This window comes from Chiloscyllium plagiosum, chromosome 22, assembly GCF_004010195.1.
Source record: "Chiloscyllium plagiosum isolate BGI_BamShark_2017 chromosome 22, ASM401019v2, whole genome shotgun sequence".
NCBI classification, from domain to species: domain Eukaryota; kingdom Metazoa; phylum Chordata; class Chondrichthyes; order Orectolobiformes; family Hemiscylliidae; genus Chiloscyllium; species Chiloscyllium plagiosum.
Window position 1 is genome coordinate 15,109,198 of NC_057731.1, and position 20,798 is coordinate 15,129,995.

General features: G+C 38.0%; 2 protein-coding genes across 7 annotated transcripts in view; both read left to right on the forward strand.

Moving 5' to 3' along the window:
- tbc1d12b (TBC1 domain family, member 12b) overlaps positions 1 to 8,036 on the forward strand; it is a 134,543-nt gene extending 126,507 nt beyond the window's left edge. For all 6 annotated transcript variants that reach the window (XM_043712458.1, XM_043712459.1, XM_043712454.1 and 3 more), the window contains 4 exons: positions 221 to 349; positions 1,838 to 1,947; positions 2,215 to 2,473; positions 6,217 to 8,036. In XM_043712458.1, coding sequence (XP_043568393.1) covers positions 221 to 349; positions 1,838 to 1,947; positions 2,215 to 2,473; positions 6,217 to 6,285 — 567 coding nt within the window. In that variant the 3' untranslated portion in view covers positions 6,286 to 8,036. The remainder of the gene's footprint in view (positions 1 to 220; positions 350 to 1,837; positions 1,948 to 2,214; positions 2,474 to 6,216) is intronic.
- Positions 8,037 to 17,846: 9,810 nt separating this feature from the next.
- Positions 17,847 to 20,798, forward strand: part of noc3l (NOC3-like DNA replication regulator) — a 60,802-nt gene continuing 57,850 nt past the window's right edge. Inside the window, exon 1 of the mRNA XM_043712463.1 lies at positions 17,847 to 18,137. Coding sequence (XP_043568398.1) covers positions 18,129 to 18,137 — 9 coding nt within the window. The 5' untranslated portion in view covers positions 17,847 to 18,128. The remainder of the gene's footprint in view (positions 18,138 to 20,798) is intronic.

Sequence of the window (20,798 nt, forward strand, 5' to 3'; positions counted from 1 at the left end):
TAGTTGTGTTTCCCAAAGGTTAAAGAAAACAGATTCTTGGCTCCCTGTTGCTGGAACAGATTTTGAAAAAAAGTTAAAGGGGCAATGCAGGTTATAAAACCTATAAAAAGGACGTGGTGACTGTGGATGAAATTCTGCATGCTTGGATTCAGCACTATTCAGCCAGATCATAATTTCATTTGAACAAATCAATTAATTATAACCATGCCATTTCCTGCAGGTCCAAGGAATGTCTTTCGTTGCTGCAGTGCTCATCCTCAATTTGGAAGAAGCAGATGCATTTATAGCCTTTGCCAACCTATTAAACAAACCTTGTCAGCTGGCATTTTTCCGTGTGGATCATAGCATGGTAAAGTTATTGTACAGTGCAGATATTTGGAATATGTTGTTTCTATTGTATGTGGGAGGGCTAATGCCACCTAAAATCAGTGGAGCTACTGACAATAGAATTAGGTTTGTTTCACAATATACTGTAGGAAAAATGACTGTTTAAGCCATAAATCTTAATAGTCGGATATATATTTGGCTAAGTTTAAATGGCAAATTATGCATTAGTGCCTATTCCTTCCGTGAAAAGTTTACACTCCTGTTTGTCCATTTCACCGATACAGGAAATATTTTAAAATAGTCGGTGTGCGAGTCCAGAGAAATCAGACAGCACTAGTTTGTGATTCAGACGAATTTAGTATAATACAGTACTTCAAAAAGAATTGCCTGTTTAAAAAAAACAAGCGCTCACTCCTCTGAGTCAAAAAATTGTGCATTTATTTTTCTGCTCCTGCTCCCTCCATGAGGGAAAAGGAATGTAAATCATCTTGCTACTTAATCCCACTGACATGATTGAGGACGCATGGCCTGGGAAAATCCACCTACAAACACATCATCTATTCCATAACACATGTGTTGAATATCATTCAAATATTAATGTATTCACCATCTTCCTTTTTAAAAAGAAATACCAGCTATAATGTGGAGGATAGGTTGATATTGATTGCAGCAAACGCTAATTAAAAAATGTGAGGAAATAATCTTCACCCTGAAGGAATATGATCTCCTTGAGGACTAGTAAGTAAGTATGACACGTTATAGTAATGACCCATTAGAATCTGTAAACTCTCACCTAATTCCTTGGTTCATCTTTGTTAGCAGCTGTTAAACTACTACAAAAATGAGGGCTGTGTAATGACCTTCAACCCTGGGCAAGTGGGAGTCGATCTGTTTTTCTTTTGCTATTTCTTGGTCTCCCCTTGGAATTTGACTTTGTGCTTCAAGTGAGATTATAGTGGATTTGACTATAATCCTTCCAACAAGTCAAATAACATGACATACTTGTGTATGTTCCAATACAAATTGGGCAGGGCAACACTTTCATACAGATACATCAGAGGGTGAGCATTTTCCTTGGCAGGAGGAGAAAAACTGGAGGAAAAAATCGAAGTTATATTCCAGGGAACATTTGTAACTGAATCATGCTGCTATTCTTTTCCAGTGTGAAATCTGTTCACTTAATGAAATGGACTGCCCACTGGGGTTTCAATATGTCATACGGTAACTGCTTAGATGAATTCATCTTCACGATGAACCTAGTAGCCAGTATTCTTATGTATGTTTTCTAATATCAGTCTTGTTGGAATCATCCCAATCTTAATATAATTGTAGTTAAAAGCGAAATACAGAGAAATATTCAGACTTTGCTTAATGCAAGCTAACTGAGTTATTCTCTTTGAGAGAGATCATTTTCAAAAGCTTGTTTATTATGGCAAATTATAAAATTGTTTGAAAGATGTTTTAAAAATGTGTCAATAACTTAAATATTTTTTAAAAATACTCTTCTCAGATGCTGAAATATTTTGCATCATTTGAAGTGTTTTTTGAAGAAAATCTTCCAAAACTCTCTTCACATTTCATGAAAAATAATTTGACTCCAGATATCTACCTTATAGACTGGTAAGTGCAATGTTCATATCTTTGCATTTTAAATTTCCAGTAATAATGCAGTTAAGAGTTAGGGTGTAGTAAATATGCTAACAAATAGATTTCCAGTGTAAGAGTTTAACCCTTTAAAATAGTTGAGTGAATCTGACAAGTTAAATTTCATTTCTTACATGAATGTGTACACAATTTGAAATGCATAAAAGAAGTCTCATTATACATTTAAGAATTGTGACTACAGCCATTGTATTCATTTCGATTATTGTCCTCTTTAAATTGTAGGATATTTACACTATATAGTAAGTCACTGCCTCTGGATCTAGCTTGTCGAGTCTGGGATGTATTTTGCCGAGATGGAGAAGAGTTTCTTTTTCGGACAGCATTAGGCATCCTCAAATTGTATGAGGACATTTTAGTGCAAATGGACTTTATTCATATAGCTCAATTCCTTACCAAACTGCCTGAAGACATCACATCAGAAAAACTTTTTGCTTGCATCACTACTGTTCAAATGCACAGCAGCAACAAAAAATGGACACAGGTGAGGAAATGCATAGTTAAGGAATAGAATATTAAGTTTAAAACTATTACTGGCATAGAATGCATTATTAATGTGGAAAATGTTTGAAATGTAAAGGCCTACAGTTAACAGCAACATAGGCTTTATGTCTCACCAATTAAGTCACTTATAACAAACTACAAGAGTGAAGCTTGAACAATTAATTTACATATACTTGAGCACAAGAGTTGTTTCTCCTTTGAAATATAAATTAGTGTTCCCTATGGATCAGACACCAAAGATTTTATTTGTAGTGACATCTATTTTGTTCTTGCTTCACTTGTGATGAATATTAGTGGGACAACTTCGATCACTTTTATGCTCCTTAAGGCTTTGTTACCTATAATATTTATTTTATCTTTTGATATTGTTTAGACTCCTTTTTACTTCTGTTCAATTGATTGAAGAAGGTGATTAAATTTCATTTGTTATATGATAAGTTAATTGCCATAAATAGAAATAAGTGGATATGGTAGCATTAGCATACTTGGTTGCAAGGTGACCAAGGCTCCAAACTGAATATTTGGTTTTGTGAAAAATAGCATGGGTAGGCCATTCACTGGAGTTGAGAAGAATGAGAGGTGACCTTATTGAAATATAAGATTTTAAGGGTAAACGAAAAGAGGATGTCCTCTTTTCCTCATGTCCTCGTTCCATTGTCTTTCCCTTAGGCATCTGATGATGAAATTGCTTGGGTATCCATTTTTGGCGAATACATTGTATAGGTGTTCTTCTTCCTCTCTTTGCAGTTCTGGTGTACTGCAGTGTGTTGAGGCCCTTTTTGAATAGTGTCTTGATGCAACTACTTTTGTGTGTGTTGGGGTGGTTGCTTTCGTAGTTCATGACGCAACCCAAAGGACTAGCCACACTACCATACATCAAGAGCATTTCCGAACTGACAGCCAAACTACTGCGACCGCTAGGACTCATAACAGCACACAAACCAACAGCCACTCTCAGACAACAACCCACCAGGACGAAGGACCCGAAACCCAGCATGAGCAAAACCAATGTAGTGTACAAAATCCCATGCAAGGACTGCACAAAACACTACATAGGACAAACAGGAAGACAGCTAACGATCCGCATCCATGAACACCAACTAATCACGAAACGACATGACCAGCTATCCTTGGTAGCCACACACTCAGATGACAAGCAACATGAGTTCGACTGGGACAACACTACTATTATAGGACAAGCCAAATGGAGAACAACCAGGGAATTCCTAGAGGCATGGCATTCATCCACAGATTCAATCAATAAGCACATCGACCTGGACCCAATATACCGACCACTGCAACGGACAGCTGGAACTGACAACCGGAAGCGGCAGATACAAATCACTATAAATGCCGGAGGAAACATCACAGAAGCGCTTCACAGGAGGCTCCCAAGCACTGAGGATATCACCTAGACAGGGGACGAAACGTCTGCAACACAAATTTCCAGCTCGGCGAACAGAACCATGACAACGAGCACCTGAGCTACAAATCTTCTCTCAAACTTTGGGTAATGGTATATATTTCAAGGCTGAGTTTAATAGACATTTTGATTGACAATGGAGTTAAGGTCACATCAGATCAGTCAAATCTTTTTGACTGCAGGAACAAGCTAAATGCCTAATCCTACTCCTATTTGTGAGGTTCACGTGTTTCATAACGTGTTCAATACCGGACTTCAGTCCAAATAAAGGAGATATTAGGATAAGTAACCAGAGCATAGTCAAAGAAATGGTTCCTATGAGGTGTTGTCAAGGAGGGGAGAGGAGCTTAGAATTTCTCAGTTGAATTCCAAAGCTTAGTTGTGACAATACTATGGCTTAAGAGAAGTATTTTGTCCTCTTTTGATATGAAGAATGGTTGAGAGAGGTGATGACCAGTCTGCTTCAGTCATAAAGTAAACAGCTTGTGAGGCCTTGAGTTTTTAAACAAATGTTGGAACAGTAGAACTAGCCTGAATAGGTGGAGTCAAACTCCCATGAGAGCAGGTTTGTTTTTAGTTTTAGCCTTCAGTAGCAGTTGATGTTGGGAAGCTAGATGAAGAAGCTCCTATTCCTCCCTCCCCTTAGAGCTAAAAGTAGGGTCCTCCTGCTAGAGTTGCAAGTTACACAATCTATTTTACTGACTTTGCCTTTGCCAAGGATGTGTTATGGGATGTTACTATATTGAAACAGTTAATTAGTAGTTCATATATACATTGTTACAGTCAAAACGTTAAATAATCAGACCAATTATTTTATTTTATCTTTCTTTATTCATACGCTATAATTAAAATATGTTTTGTTTCAGTTTGACCAGTTGAATTTCAGAATGCCTTACACTTATTTTTACATAATAAATTAGGTTCTAGGCTGTTTTCATATATTGAGGGGATTTGGTCTGGTCCATAAGAGTGCAGGACAGCTGGAAAGCATGTTCACCAATAGTGGCTGAAAGACCACTTTTGTGGATAAGGGACTAGAGTTGAAAGAATGCAGAGTTCTTAGCTGTAGACTGTTTGTTTGGGGATAGACACCAGGTCATAGGCGATTCTAAGCACTAATAATAAAATTGAAACATCGGTGGGTCATGGATGCTGAATGCAGATGAAGATATGGCTTCCAGAGTTTTGGATGAGCCCAATTTTTATGGATGTTGAAAGATGGGTTGATAGTCAGGAGTGCAATATAGTTAAGTCTGGAAGTAATAAGAGCATGGGTGAAAGTTTCAGCAGTATTTCAATTTGCCTAACAGAGGCAAAGAAGGATATTACAATGTGGTGTACATCTTGGTGATGGAAAAGTATGGACTTGGAAGCTATGCATTTCATCATCCAGTTCTGTTCTAAGAGCATTATTCAAAGGTATTAATTCAGATTCTCCTTCTATTGATGCCTGATCTGTGTTTTATGCATTTTATTTTGTTTTCCTTTCAGAAATCCGTTATATTCAATACTTTTTGTTCTAACAGTACTGGTTGTGGATAAAGATAATTTTATAACGTAAAATATTGTTTAACTGGAAATTTATTGGTATCAGTGAGTGTTTAATTTGTAAATTAAACTTTTATCAACACCTCCCATCAAAGGAATTAGATTGTGGTTGGTCAGGATGAATCAGAACAATTGTTTTTACTTCAACTATAATGTAAAGTCAAAAACAAATTTGGTGAGGAAAATGGTCTTGCAGTTGACTCTGGCTGCTGAAAGCACAAATAATCCTGTCTCGGTTAGTCCTGGAATACTAACTTGAAAATTAGAAATTATTTTTGCTCATGATGCAAGTGAAAGAACATTCCAAAAGCCAAAGGGAGAGCACCTCTAGGAAATTTGCATTTCAGTTATCCTCCTGTAGTCATGGGAGAGTTTAAAGCCACAAGGGGGAAAAGATATATGAAGCTCTGCTGACTGAGGTTTGGGGTGATGCAAAGTTTTGAAATGCAATCATTAGTAATGGATTAAGCAGTAACAACTCTTGTGCTAATCTGGTGAAGGTGTTGTAGCTGTACATAATGCATCTAGGGTAGTTTCTAGCATTGGTATATGTTTCTCATTAAGTTCACAATTTTGTTTGAGTTTGCTGAATTTGGATTGTAGAAAAAGTTTTACCTTCTGTTTTGAGTCCTTCATTATTACTGATGCTATTAATACTGCAGTGAACCTGTCTTCAGATTAATTTGAATATCAGATTGAGGGAGTTGGGTCATTTGTGAACAAAGTCTCATTTTTTCTTTTATAATCCACAGGTGTTTGCTTCACTGATGAAGGAAAATAAGGAAGTTGAGAAAAATCACTGTCCTGCCTTGAAAAGTTAATATTCCTTCGTGAACATTGACTGCCCCAACATCAAATGAGCTGGAATTTGTTGGAGTTAATGGTGTAGCAATACTTTATGGAAATTTCTTCAGTGCATCTCCTTTAAAGTGGATGTCTGTTGGAGGTAAAGGACTGAATATTGTTGGACTGCGAATGACCCAAAGATCTGTCTATCTTATCCCTGTTGATGGGAAAAGTATTATGGTGCAGTTGATCCTTTCGTGGCTTATGTCCAACAAAATGAAATGTTTACACTAGTGTCAGTATTAAAGGAAAAATTGAGTCCTGTGCAAAGTAATTCATTTAGCAGATTGAAAACTGATAGTAATATTTCTGAGCACTTAAGAGACCAATCACCTTGCTGTACCGTGTTTATGGTACACAAAGTACCTCCGAAGCCAGCCGATTCCCAGAAACTACCTAATATGGACCAAATGGATTTTGAATTGTTTTTTCCTCCATTGTGTGTAGCGTTTTAGTGATAGTCTTATTTGGGAAGTAGCTGGTTTTTATTCTTTAATGTGGTTATTTTACTTTCTAAGATTTTGAAGTAAAAGGACAAAGCTGAGAGAACATCAAAAGCAGTAATGTCCTACTTTACAGAACCACAAGTTTTGTAAGCAGCCTTCAAGTTCTTGGGGTTGAAATATTTCACAGCGTCCTCTTTAATATTTTCAAGCATTTTCTGTTTCTTGTAAACCTGAGAAAGATCTTTTATATTCAATTACTGAACTGTGGCATTTTCTATTCAACTACTGAATTGTACTATGAATATTTTTATTGACCTTTGTTTCAGTAATTAGCTGCTTTTCTGGTGCTTTCAACAATGGAACTAGGGATATTGTATCATTTCCAGGCCTGCAAGGTGGTCAACAAACAGATGGTAGAATGTCAAAATTAAACTTCTAAATATTGTACTATGACAGTTAAAAGTCAGTATCTCTCAGCTGATGAAGGCTTTATGATTGTCCTCAGACAGGTGCTGTGGGCTTGACTTTCATAACTGTGTATGTTTTATGATGTGCAATATATAAAAAAAGCTCCAAAATGGCATAGTGCTTTGCACACGTCTTGGAATGTAACCATGATAACATTCAGTAACTTTTATTTCAAATCAGGTGATGAAAACTGCTGACAGCTACAAGCTGTAGCAATGTAAACATTGCTCAGATCTCTTGTCTGCTCACAATGGGGGGGAAAGAAAGTGAGATTATTTGTCAGTAATCACAAAAGGGTAGAGGGCTAATTATCAGGCTTTTTTCTAACCTGACTTGTAATTTCTGCAATGAATTTGGTGACATATTTGTGTAAATTTAATATTTGTTTTGTGTGCAAATTGCAAAGTATACTTTCTTACACTTCTGTTTTTTTTATTTGAAAGACTTTGTACTTTATTTTCTTGTATTCTTTAAATAAACAGTCCCTGTAGAATTCATCTTATTGGAGTATAAATATGAATTGTGTAGGAATTTTTACCTTCTAATTTGTTTTAAAGTTTCTTAAAGGAAATGGCATGTTACGTAAATAGTGTACTACAGATTGAGTGCAAAATATTTTGAATTATACATTTTTTATTTATATATCCTTTCAGTTAAATGAAATTCTTATTTTGCTTTCTATTGTACAGATTTTCATACTGACTACAGATGTAATGTATATGAAAACTAATTGTAAATAGAAGGAAACAGTCCACAGCCTAATACCACTAGATCCCAGTTTCAGATGTAAATAAAGTATGAAGTCAAGTGCCTTCAAATGTGTGCTTTTTCAGTTTTACATAATTTTCGCATAACTAACGCCATTTTGATGGGTCATCAACCTGAAATGTTACTGTTTTTCTTTCCACAGATGTTGCTTGACTTCAGTTTTTGCAGCATTTTTTGTTTGTTTCAAATATCTAGCATTCACAACACTTCACATTATTTTCAGTCTGGTCTCCAAAACTTGATCTCCATTAGGACATTTAGCATCTTGTGGCTAACTGTTCAAAATGAGTTCCTGAGAAATAATTTTTTTTGAAAAGTTGTCATCAATTTTGTTTTTTTTTTTAAGGTCACATAGAAGTCTGGAATATTACATCACTAGACCCAGAGTGTCATACAGCTGCATTCTGAGAGAAGTGGTGGTTTAACCTGAGGGTGTTCACACCTCGGCTAAGGTTGGGAAGTCTGGATTATCATGGTAACCTCAACCAGCGGGGAATTGAACACCAGCTGTTGTCCATTCTGCTTTGCAAACCAACCGTCCAGCCAACTGAGCTTTGTGCCAATCAGTCCTGTGTCGACTTAGAAAGTCAAACCAGACTAGAATCATGAAATCTCGTGTGGAAAGATACCTTTTCAGTCTAGCGAGTCTGCACCGACCCTCCAAAAAGCATCCCACCAAACCCAGCTCCTTACCCTATCCCATAACCCTGTTTTTATTATGGCTAATATGAGCCTCCACATCCCTGGTCACTACAGGACAATTTAACGACTGATCTATCTCACCTGCACATCTCTTGGACTGTAAAAGGAAACTAGAGCACCTGGCAGAAATCTATGTAGGCATGTGGAGAACATGCAAACGCCATGCAGACATTAGGCCATTAGGCCAAGATATAAATTATTACTGCAGTCACTGATCATCTTTTTGTTGACAACACTTCTTCCACAGGATGACAGTTGCAGCAAACTATCTGTTGACACTATTCTTCCAAATCAAAAATAAAAATTAAGGTAAGGACGATTGCACCCAGATCACTTCTCCAATCTTTCTCTCTGTCAACTCTTTTTTTTGCCATGTCCATTTCAAAATCGCAACTGTCTAATCTTTAATTCTCTATTCACATTGCCTCCATTTAGTTACTTGCTCAGCAAAATTCTTGTCTTCAAATTTGATATGTCAATCCCCTTTCTTGACAAATTACTTGACTCTTCAACTTACAAATAATCACCCAGTTCCAACCTTACTTTACTCTCAACTCCAATGTGTTCCCTATTAAATCCATATGTGTATCTGCATGTTGAATTGCCTCCAGTCTGGTTTCCAGCCATTTTATGGTCTCAACAGTTTCAGTCACAACTGATATCCTGTGACTGAAAACGCTGAGATATCACTTTTCCTTTTCATGCTGTTTGCAGCCCTTGACGTATTTGACAATGCCTTCCTCCCCCAATCTGTCTCCACTGTTGGCCAGCTTAGGTGAGACTATACTCAACTGGTTCTATTCTTAGCTATCAGTTAGGAAATCATCAGCAATTCTTCTGTACCATTAACTCTGCTATCCCTATAAGGATCTATCTATCCTTTCTCATCTCTCATTTGTCCTTCAGCAACATCATCTCCAATCATGTTAGTTTCCAAATGTACACTGACAATACCCAACTGTACCTCACTTCTATAATCTCTCAATTGCCAGAGTATTTGACTGAAGAACAGAAATGTCCTCCAATTAAATATTGGCAAGACTGAAGCAACCGTCTTTAATCTTCGCTATAAGTCCCCTAGGCATTTTTATCTCTGTCCTTCTCAGCTATTTAAAGCTAAACCCTGCTATATGCAATTGTGGTCTAACATTCAAACCTAACTACATGCAATCCCCAAGACTACCAAGTTCTAACTAAGGTAACATTTTCCAACTTCACACCTGCCTATCTTCATCTGCTTTTATAGATTCAGCTGCTCTGCAGACAAGCTCAGGCTAGACTTCAAGGTGTTTCTTTAAACAGTATCTATTAACAATACATGATATACTACTGGCATACTTGCATAGAGTTGCTTTAATTCCACCCTTCTAGTACAGCCACCGTCAAAAGGTTAGTGTTAGTGTTCCTCAGTGGCTTATCTGCACATTCATTAAATTTTATCTCTGTCTTCCCGTAAGTGTATTCTCAGTTTCCAGCATTATTAACTTGGAAGCATTTTCTTAATATTTTAATTGAAATTATTCCTATTTAGTTCTATACCCAACCTTACCAACTTCACCAATTGACCTTCAAACTGTAAGATTTTATTTTAGGACTGTTGGAACTATGCCTGTAGTTGCAATTAACCATTTTGCATGGGATGAATTTTATCCTTGGAAATTGCATTCCCAGAAAGTTAGATGAGGTCAAAGAATCCTGCGGTTCTGATACGAAAGCAAAGGCCTCAAACTACTGAACGATCTTCCTAAGTACAAAGCCTGATATCTTTAATTGCCCATGATTCACAAGATTCCACCAAACATCAATCTGTTTGTTGCCAGCTAATAGATTATTATGACCAATTTTAGTGTTGAAATTTTTAATTTTGAAATTTTAATTGCATCGGTAGCTGCATGAGTGCTGCTTCAATGCTGTTTTGTCTCAAACTGAAGGTAGAAGAGAGAAATTGTTTGTCTTGATCTGAGGGACAAAGTCAAAAAGGACTTGACCTACTGCATCAATGTCTGAAGAACCACCACCTTAATGCAAAAATTGGGCCTGATTATCTCCAAGTAATATTGGTATAGAAGTATCATGAAGTCAACCGAAGTCTTAGAAAAGCTGAGGTACTTGACAGATTTATTCAATTCTTAGTATGAAGGACCAGTTGTTTGGAAAGGTTGGGATAAATATTGGCAAAGAGTACAATGACTTGTATGTGTCTCTTCGTGCAAGTGTAAGTACCTGGAAAACAGAAATCAATAAACAACAAATCTTGACAGACCGAGCCAACCATTACACCAATTTTTGTCTCTGAGCACATGCCTGTGTGTGGAGGGAAGGGGATAGGCTTAAAGGGGGTAGTTATAATTAATTAGTGGTTACATTTCAACAGTTCATAGCATTTACCTGTTGCTAATATTTATTTGTAACGAATAGTAATTTTTGGGTTCACAAACCTGGCTTCACCTTCACTATCTCTCGAACTTTCCTTCAGACCGATACCACTGGCAGCCATGGTTTCAGCTATCAATGCCCTAAGCTCTGAAATTTCAATCTACACACTCCTCCTCCTTTCCCTCCACCACCCATTCCTATTTTTTACTTTCCTTTCGTCTTGCAAGACACCTTAACACCAAACTTTTCTTTTTCCTTAATCTTTTATTAAATAGCTGACAATCGAACCTTACAGAAACAGATATGTTCATTGATAATTATTTTCATCATTGATTTTAATGCTGGTGGAAAAAATCTTATTTTACTTGACAAATATTGTACTCCTGCCACAATTCATTTTACAAAAACAGTTACTGCCAGCTTCAGAACTGTGATTTCAAACACAACCTAGCATTTCTTGAAAAACAAAAATGGTTTAAGTATTGACATTTGCACTTCTGCGCTCAATCTGTACAGTTTATAACCCAGGAAAATTACCAGAAAATGTCAATTATCAAATTGCTTTATTTCTTTGAATGGAAGACACAGGTGCTTGCTTTTTAAGTAGCTATCATGCGAAAGATAGTATTGAAAGTCATAAAATTGTGGTGATTTATGCATTGGAAAATTTGATAAAGAAATTTTGAGTTGGTGCCATAATTTGAAAGACATGCTTTTGTTTGCCACCTATGTGATGCTGCTGAGTGTTCATAAAATAATTGTCTCACAAACCATTTTGGTGGTGTAGACAGCTGTGTGGACGTGTGGTGATTTGGTGATAATGAAACTTGGCTCAAAAAGGACATATGAAATTTGTCTGGAAACAAGGTGTTCAAAATATGGTAAGAAAGGAAGTGGAGCAGCCGTACTAGTTATGGAGACACACTCTGTTCTAAAAGAATCAAAGACAGAAATTTTGGATAAACCTAAGCACCAATGTGGATGATTCATATGGAGTACCGTTCAGATTGCTCCAAGAAATACAGACTTGTGAACATGGCAGACTTTCTTGCTATCTCTAATTATATTAGAATAATTTATGTATATAGGAAAAGGGTTTATCTTAAAACTTTTCTAGATGAGTATGTTCTTGGCCCAACTCGTTCTAGGAAATGAGGTAGGTCAGTTGCATTCAATGTCAGTAGGGGACAACTTCAGGAAGAGTGATCTTAGTTTCATGAGCTTTATGTTAGCTACGGAAAAGAACAAGGAGCAATCCAGGGGAAAAATATAAGGCATGAGGTGGACAAGGTCGCATGACATGAGGTTATAGTCCAACAGGTTTATTTGAAATCAAAGCCTCTGCAGTGCTGCTCCTTCATCAGGTGAAGTCTGAAAGCATGAGAATAGATTTCCCAGAGTAAATTGGAATGAAAGATTGGATAACAAATTTGCAAATGTTCAGAAGGATATCTTTGAAGAGTAGATAATTTGAGTACAGTTGAGGTACATTCCCCTAAGGAGACAAAAGCGATAGAGTAAAATAGAGTACGGGTAAGGTGGATAATGAGAATTGAGTTGAATATTGAAAATACAAATCAAAAAGGAAATGGTAAAGATAGCATATGAGAAGAGACTCCAAGTAACATAAAATGGAATCCAAATCTTCTAGAGGCAGGTAAAAGTGGGGTTGGTTAGAAATCAAACGCAATTTATACATGAAGGTATAAGATATGGCTCAGATACTAAATGATTACTTTCCATTTGTCTTTATCAAGGAAGAAAATGCCACATAGGTCATGGTGAAGGTGAAGATAGTTCAGACATTGAACAATTTAAAATTGATAAGGAATAGATATTGGATAGGCAGTCTATACTTAAGTTGATAAGTCACCAAAACTGGATGATGTACATCCAAAGATACTGAGGGAGAAGGATGGAATTTGTAGAGGCATTGGCTATAATCTTCCAAACAACTTTTAATACACAGATAGTGTCAGAGAATTGAAGATGGTAATGTTACAACCTTTTTCAAAAGCGATGCAAAGAGAAATTCAGTGATAACCAGGTAGTTGGTTTAACTTTAGGAGGAGATGTTTAGAAATTGTAATTTATAACAAAATTAACAGTAACTCAACCTGACTCCTGGGTTCAGGAAAAGATGTGACAAACCATGCACCAGGGTTGTGAGCAAAATTATTCCATGGGTTTTAAAGGAACATAAATGGAAGCATGGATATAAAATTGGCTGAGTGACACAGACATTATACAGTTTTTTTTTGGACTGGTGCAAAATACATAGTGGGATTCTCTAGTGGATAGTATTAAGACCAATATTTTTCTTGACCTGTATTGATGACCATGACTTGGATGTAGAAGGTTCAATTTCAAAATTTGCATATGACTTAAAACATGGACATATTGTGAACTGTGTTGGGGGGGCTATTGATAAGCTTCAAGAAGACTTGGGCGAATTAGAATTGGGACAAATTGATGACATTTAATGCTAAGAAATAGTGTTTTGTTTTTTAGTAGAAAGAGCAATGAGAGCCAAAATTAAGATACAATTCTGAAGGTGATTTAGAAGCAAAGGTTTTAGCGAGTTTTGAGAAGATTTGTAGCTCAGGTTGAGGTTCTGGATGTAGGTTTGTTTGCTAAGCTGGAAGGTACATTTCCAGACATTTCATCACCCTATTCGGTAACACCTTCAGTGGGCCTCCGAGTGAAGCATGGCATTCCAATCAGATCTCTATCAACAAACACATCGAGTTAGACCCCATCTACCATCCCCTGAGGGGAAAAAAACTGGAAATGACATCACCAATCCAAAGAAACCCATACATAGAAAGCAGGAATTATCAGCAGTGCTTTGCCTGGAGGCCCACTGAAGATGTTACCTAGTAGGGTGACAAAACATCTGGAAATGAACCTTGTTGCTCAGCGAGCAAACCTACATCCAGGACCTGAGGTTATATGTGCATAAATCATTGAAGGTGGCAGGGCCATTTGGAAAAGTGATCAATATTGCATATGGGCTCTTGGGTTTTGTAGGTTAGGATAAAAAGTACAAAAGCAAAGATGTTATGAATCTGTATGAAAATTGGTTCCACGATTTTGGAACTTATGCTACTTTTAGTTCTACTATGTTACTGGTGAATCTGTTACGTGAATGTTGAGAAAAATGCCACAATGTCCAAACTGATGGTTCATCAGCACAGCGCTGTGAAATTGCAAGGAACATTCTGCTCTTGGCAGGAGAGGATATTTCAAAACAAGGTTTTGCAACTGTTGTAGAGCCAGGAAAAACTACTCTGACCTTTCAAAGTGCTCAGTTCAAAATTTTCAATATTCATGGGTGGAAATAGATGCATATTTAAATTGTATATTAAATGTTGAGTTCAGGGTTGCTATCAGGTATTTCTAGGAATAGTAAGGAATAATTTTCTGGCAGCCATAATTGTTGCAATATTAATGACATCTCAAATATTGGCAAAGAAGGTTCTATTTTATGCCTAATCTATAGACAAAAGTGCACAAGAATTTATTTTGATAGCACTGTATAACGTTATTGGGAAATTTGATTGTAGACCGTACCAAAACCATAATCTATTTTATGAAGGTAAATGTTTAAGATTAGAAAGTACCTTGGAACAGTGAACTAAAGACACTGAAAACAAATACTTTCTTGAAAACAATTAAATAAGGAGCAGGATTCCGGCAGTGTTAAATTATTACATTTACAAAGCTGAAGTTTTATGAAAGGTAGAGAAAATAAACCATCGGCCACTAATAATTTGTGTTCAGTTTAGGGGAACATTTTCACCCTAGTAGAAGGGCAAGTTAGTTTTGTGAAGTCTCCAAGCTGAGCTTGTCGAAGTTTTCAAGTTGGCAGAAAAGGAATCAAAGCTCTCAGAACAGGAACAAAGTCTTAAGACTATCAAAACTAATAAGTAATTAAGAGTTAAGAAAAGAGTGACACCAGCTGGGTTGAATATCTGCAAAGGATGTTGGCTGGGGAAAATTTTGAAGCTTTCTTTGCTCTTTGTAAATTTATTTTATTTTGTGTAACAAACTTGTGTTCTTCTGTTAAAGAACACCGGTGGCTTTGAGTGAATAGGTTCAATGAGTAACAACAGAAAACAATTGGAAAAAGATAAATCCATGATCTACTAAGTCCGGTTTCACTCTAGGATATGGCTTGTCCAGTATTATCATTTGCTGGGATCACGATCATAAAAGACCATAAGACATAGGAGCAGAAATTAGGCCATTCAATCATATACTTCTCTCCAAATAATATTTGCTGAATGTGACCAATGGCAAAAGGATTTGTGAGCAACACAAAGAGGTTCTTTAAACAATTAGATCAATGAATTCTCATTGAGGCACATGAAGGCTAAACCAGGAAATGCAAATTATATTTTAATTGTATAGGATTAAGAGAGAAGATGTATGAATTTTGATCAAACAGGAAGTGCTGGAGAAATTCACCAAGTCTGCCAGCATCTGTGTATAGAAAACTGTTAACAGTTTGAGTCCAGTGACCTCCTTCAGAACTTGAATGGAAGTCCTGTCAGAGGGAGGTGCAGAACTTCTTAAAGGGGGCCATACTGGAAGAGAAATGACCGTGAATGTAATACTAAAATAAAACAAAGAATTGTGAATGATGAAGATTCGAAGCAAGCAAAATCAGAAATTAGACTTGCTGAGTTTCTCCAGCAATTTCTGCTTCTGTTTGTTTCAGATCTCCAACACCCACAATTCTTTGCTTTACATTATTTGAATTTCTTACAAGGCTAACCTCTGAAAGAATAAGATCCCACACTTATAAAATTAAATTATCAAGGGTAGAGGTTATTATGCAGTATTATTTATCTCACGATTAGAAATTCACTAATTCATGCATTACCCAAAATTTTTTGCCATCTTTATTGGGATTCTAGCAGGCAAATTGCTTAAGTTCATAATCATTTCAATGACAAGTTTAACAGAGAGAACTACAGCAATACCCTTTTGAGGGAGCAAGACATTTGACAAATCCTTGAATTTCAATAATTAACTACAAAAGTTTGGATGCCACAAGTTGTTATCCAATGTGCCTGTTATAATGATGACAGCTGTTAGCCTCACCTTAATTTTCCATGCAAGATCCATTTCAAAAAATGGGAGAAATTCAGCAGGTCAAGAGAAGGATGCTGCCATCTTGGAACAAACAAGACATCACAGCAGCATAACTTTATAAGGTAGATTGTGATCTGTGACTTTTCCCAAGAGTTCATATCCTGATGAAAGAGCTCTCTTCTGGGGTAAGGTATACTCATGTGAAAAACTTTGGATCTCATTCTAAAATTCTAGGTCCATCTTGCATTAGCTCTAATCTGCTTTCCAAATGGTTCTAGCAACATGTAGTCGTTTTGGTGCCTTTTGTGTCGGGGCTTTAAGATCCTGCAGCAAATTTGTGATGGTCAACGAGCTGCAGATCCCCCTTAGTGGCCCACATTGTGTTTCACGGGCTTTGCATGTAGATTAATCATTGGAAAATACAGGTTATTTGCCTGGGTTGGTTAATAGATTTTAAAAAGCACCAGGTGTGATTTGGCGATGGAAGAAAAATGCTCGAGAGCTGAACATCACTCAGTGGGTTGAATTAGAACACAATTATACACTCTGGAAGAAGAAATTAAGCTATAATGCTTATTCTGATTGAGAAAGTCTTAAGAGCCTATGTATTTGCATGCACAAAGAAGATAAGGTCAAAAATCACATGACACCAGTTTATAGCCCAACAGGTTGAAAGCACAAGCTTTCAGAACCTCATTCCTCCTCCTTCATGTGTTGATGCCGAGGCTCCGAAAGCTTGTGATTTCAAATAAACCTGTTGGAATATAACCTGATAGAGTCATAGAGATGTACAGCATGGAAACAGACCCTTCGGTCCAACCTGTCCACGCTGACCAGATATCCCAACCCAATCTAGTCTCACCTGTCAGTACCCGGCCCATATCCCTCCAAACCCTTCCTATTCATATACCCATCCAAATGCCTCTTAAATGTTGCAATTGTACCAGCCTCCACCATATCCTCGGGCAGGTCTTTCCATACACGTACCACCCTCTGTGAAAAAGTTGCCCCTTAGGTCTCTTTTTTTTTCCTGTTTATTTATATTTTATTAAACAAATTACAAACAAAACAGTTTACAAAAAACATTTACAGCTGTACATAAGAGACAGCAATGTTACAAGGGAGAGGAGCAGCAAAGCTAGGTCTCTTTTATATCTTTCCCTCTCACCCTAAACCTATGGCCTCTCGTTCTGGACTCCCCAATCCCAGGAAAAAGACTTTGCCTATTTACCCTATCCATGCCTCTCATAATTTTGTAAACCTCTAAAAGGTCTCCCCTCAACCTCTGACACTCCAGGGAAAACAGCCCCAGCCTGTTCAGCCTCTCCCTGTAGCTCACATCCTCCAACCCTGGTGGTGTAGCCCACTTTCTATTTATAGGTTTGGGTTTCCTGGGGTTGGTAATGCCATTTCCTGCGGTGACTTTAAAGTTAATTGGAAGACGGTTCTTAACTTTCTCTTCTCGACCTGTGGCGTCGCCCACTTTGGTATCACTCCATAGGACAAAAAATTCCTTTAGTTTTGTTTGTTTTCAGATGCTTTAAAACACCACTTTGGTTTATCTTTTGGAACGTTGTTCGCTCTTTCAAATTACAAGTTTCTAACCCGTTGATCTTAAGACGCCATCGCCGTCGGTCCTCCAATGAGCGAGGCATCTGTCCTCCAGTAGGGGGAGGAGGAGGGAGAAGACTTTGAGGCCCGCGCCGCTCTTGGACAGGCTGGGTGTTGTTGGCATCTCCATGGAGCCGGCGGCACGTGTGACTTAGATTCGGGAGCGTTTACAGTCTCAACCCCCAGTGTGTCCAACTGTCAGAGAAAGAACGGTCACCGCCTTCCCCCGAAAAGCTTCTGTCAGACCCACCCACCCCCAGGGCCGGGCCGGGCTGGGCCGGAGGAAGGCCCCGGCTGCCAGTGTTTGCGGTTTTGGAATCCGGTCGATCGAGGAGAGTCGGTGGATCATGGGGCCGGTAAGAGGATCGGGCGCTCGGCCTGGGCCTGCAGCTCGGTGGGGGCCGCGGAACCCCGTGCGAAACGGTACCGAATGCGGGGCTGTTCACGGGCTGCTCACATCCTGAAGAAGGGCTCCTGCCCGAAACGTCTATTCTCCTGTTCCTTGGAAGCTGCCTGACCTGCTGCGCTTTTCCAGCAACACATTTTCTGCTCACGGGCTTTAACAGGTTCCTGCTGAGAGCGGGCTCGGGGGCGGCTTGACCCACACGTACGTGGCTGATGGTTGTCATTGTCCTAGCCAGCACTCCTGGCTAATCGCTCACTGTTTCCAAATTAACCGCACTTTAATATTTATCGAACTGTATTCCCAGAGGTCCTCTCAATTGGCGAATGCTTGCTGAGGAGGCTTACACCAGAAATATCCTTTATTCGTTAAAATGATTTTTTAAAGTAAATATCAGATCTTTCACAAGTTTAACATACCTTGTAACAAAGTTGTAGCATCAATTTATTAGCACATCACATTTTGAACATCGCTTCTTAGAATCATCTGATCATAATTGTATCAGATTTAATAGACAATATGACTATTAATATATTGCTTTATGCAGATTTTGCTGTGCAGTGATTGTAATCTACACCGGCAAGAGCTGTTTCTTTTTTCTCCATGTTGCTCGGCCTCGGGAGCTAAAGCTGAGGGAAGTGCTCTTTTCAAGGCAACAAAAAAGCTCTCACCTTGTGGATTCATAGAATGATACGGAGGGGCTACAACACACATGGCAGCTTTTTGTGATCATATCCACTATGGCAATTCACCTGCCACTACTTGGAGGAGAAAGTGAGGTCTGCAGATGCTGGAGATCAGGGCTGAAAATGTGTTGCTGGAGAAGCACAGCAGGTCAGGCAGCATCCAGGGAACAGGAGAATCGACGTTTCGGGCATAAGCCCTGAAGAAGAAACGTCGATTCTCCTGTTCCCTGGATGCTGCCTGACCTGCTGTGCTTCTCCAGCAACACATTTTCAGACCTGTCACTACTTGCCCATCTTCTCCAAGACATCTACAATTCTGTTTTCAGTTAATAATCCAGTTTCCTTTTGCATGTTTTAATTGAATCTGCCTCCATCACACTTTCAAATGTAGCATTCCAGATCCTAAGCACATGCTGTACAAAAATCTTTTCTTCACGTTGCCATTGTTTCTCTTCCTAAATATCTTAAATCTGTGTCCTGTTGTTCTCGAATCCTATGTTAATGGGTAATTTCTCTCTATTTACTATGATTTTCTATCATTTACTATGATTTACTATCAAACTTCTTGACTGTCTGTTCCCAAAGGGGAATGATTCCACCTTCTCTAACCTAACTAAGAACAGAAGTCCTTCATACCTGGAACCATTCTCGTGGATTTTTCATTCTATGTACCCTCTCTAATGCCTTCATTTCCTTCCGATAGCGCCCAGAAATGATCCCGTTGAGGCCAAACTTGTTTCCTACAAGTTTATCATAATTTCTTTGCTTTTGTACTTTATGATCTTATTAATAAAACACAAGATGTCTTGACCTGCAACCTTCACTGATTTATGCACGTATGCAACGAGGTCCCTCTGTTCATTCACCTCTTTTATAATTTTACCCTTTATACTGTCACGATACCTTTTCCACCAAGTTACTCACTAGCACTTGGAGCCATAAAGATGTGTGTTAAATTTAATCTGTCACTTCTCTTCCCATTTCACTAACCTTTCTATGTCCTTTTGAATTTACATAGTATCTTCCTCACAATTTGCAATGTTTCTAAATTTTGTCATCTGTAATATTTGAAATTATGCTCTGCATACCAAGATATAGATCAGGAAGAGCACAAAATCGCTGAGGAAATCCAGGAAAAACTTTCTTCCAATCTGAAAGCCAACTACTGGCCAATATTTATGTTGCTATTGTCCGTTTTATTCCACGAGATCTGTTTTGCTTACATCTCCATCTGTGGCCCTTCATCAGATATCATTTGGAAGTATGAGTACATCATCGCATTATCCTCATCAACATACTCTGTTCCATTACCTAAACACTGAAGCAAGTTAGATCAATGTAATTTGCCCTTAACAAATTTGTGCCGGCTTTCATTAATTAACCCACATTTTCCCAAAAAAAAACAATTAATTTTGACTTGAATTATTGTTTCTCAAAGCCACCAAGAATGAACTGACTGGTCTCTAGTTGCTGGGCTTACCTTCGCATTTTTTTGAAATGTCTCCAAAACATGTCATATGAAGGAATGTTTTATTCTCAATCCTGTCATTATTTGAACCAGTTACCACTATGTCACTCATTTCTATGTTACAAGACTTACATGTATTTGGAAAGGCAAGGATTGATTAGGGATAGTCAGTGTGTCTTTGTGCATGGGCAATCATGTCTGACAAACTTGATTGAGTTTTTGAAGGAATAACAAAGAGGATTGATGAGGGCAGAGTGATGGGACATGATTTATATGGACATAAGGCATTCACAAGGTTCCTCATGGTAGTATGGTTAGATTTGTACGGTTAGAACAAGCTATTTGAATACAGAACTGGCTTGAAGGTAGGAGGCAGAGGATAATGGTGGAGGGTTGCTTTTTAAGTGCAGGCTCATAGTTCCTTGAAAGTGGAATCCCAGGTAGATAGGATAGTGCAGGC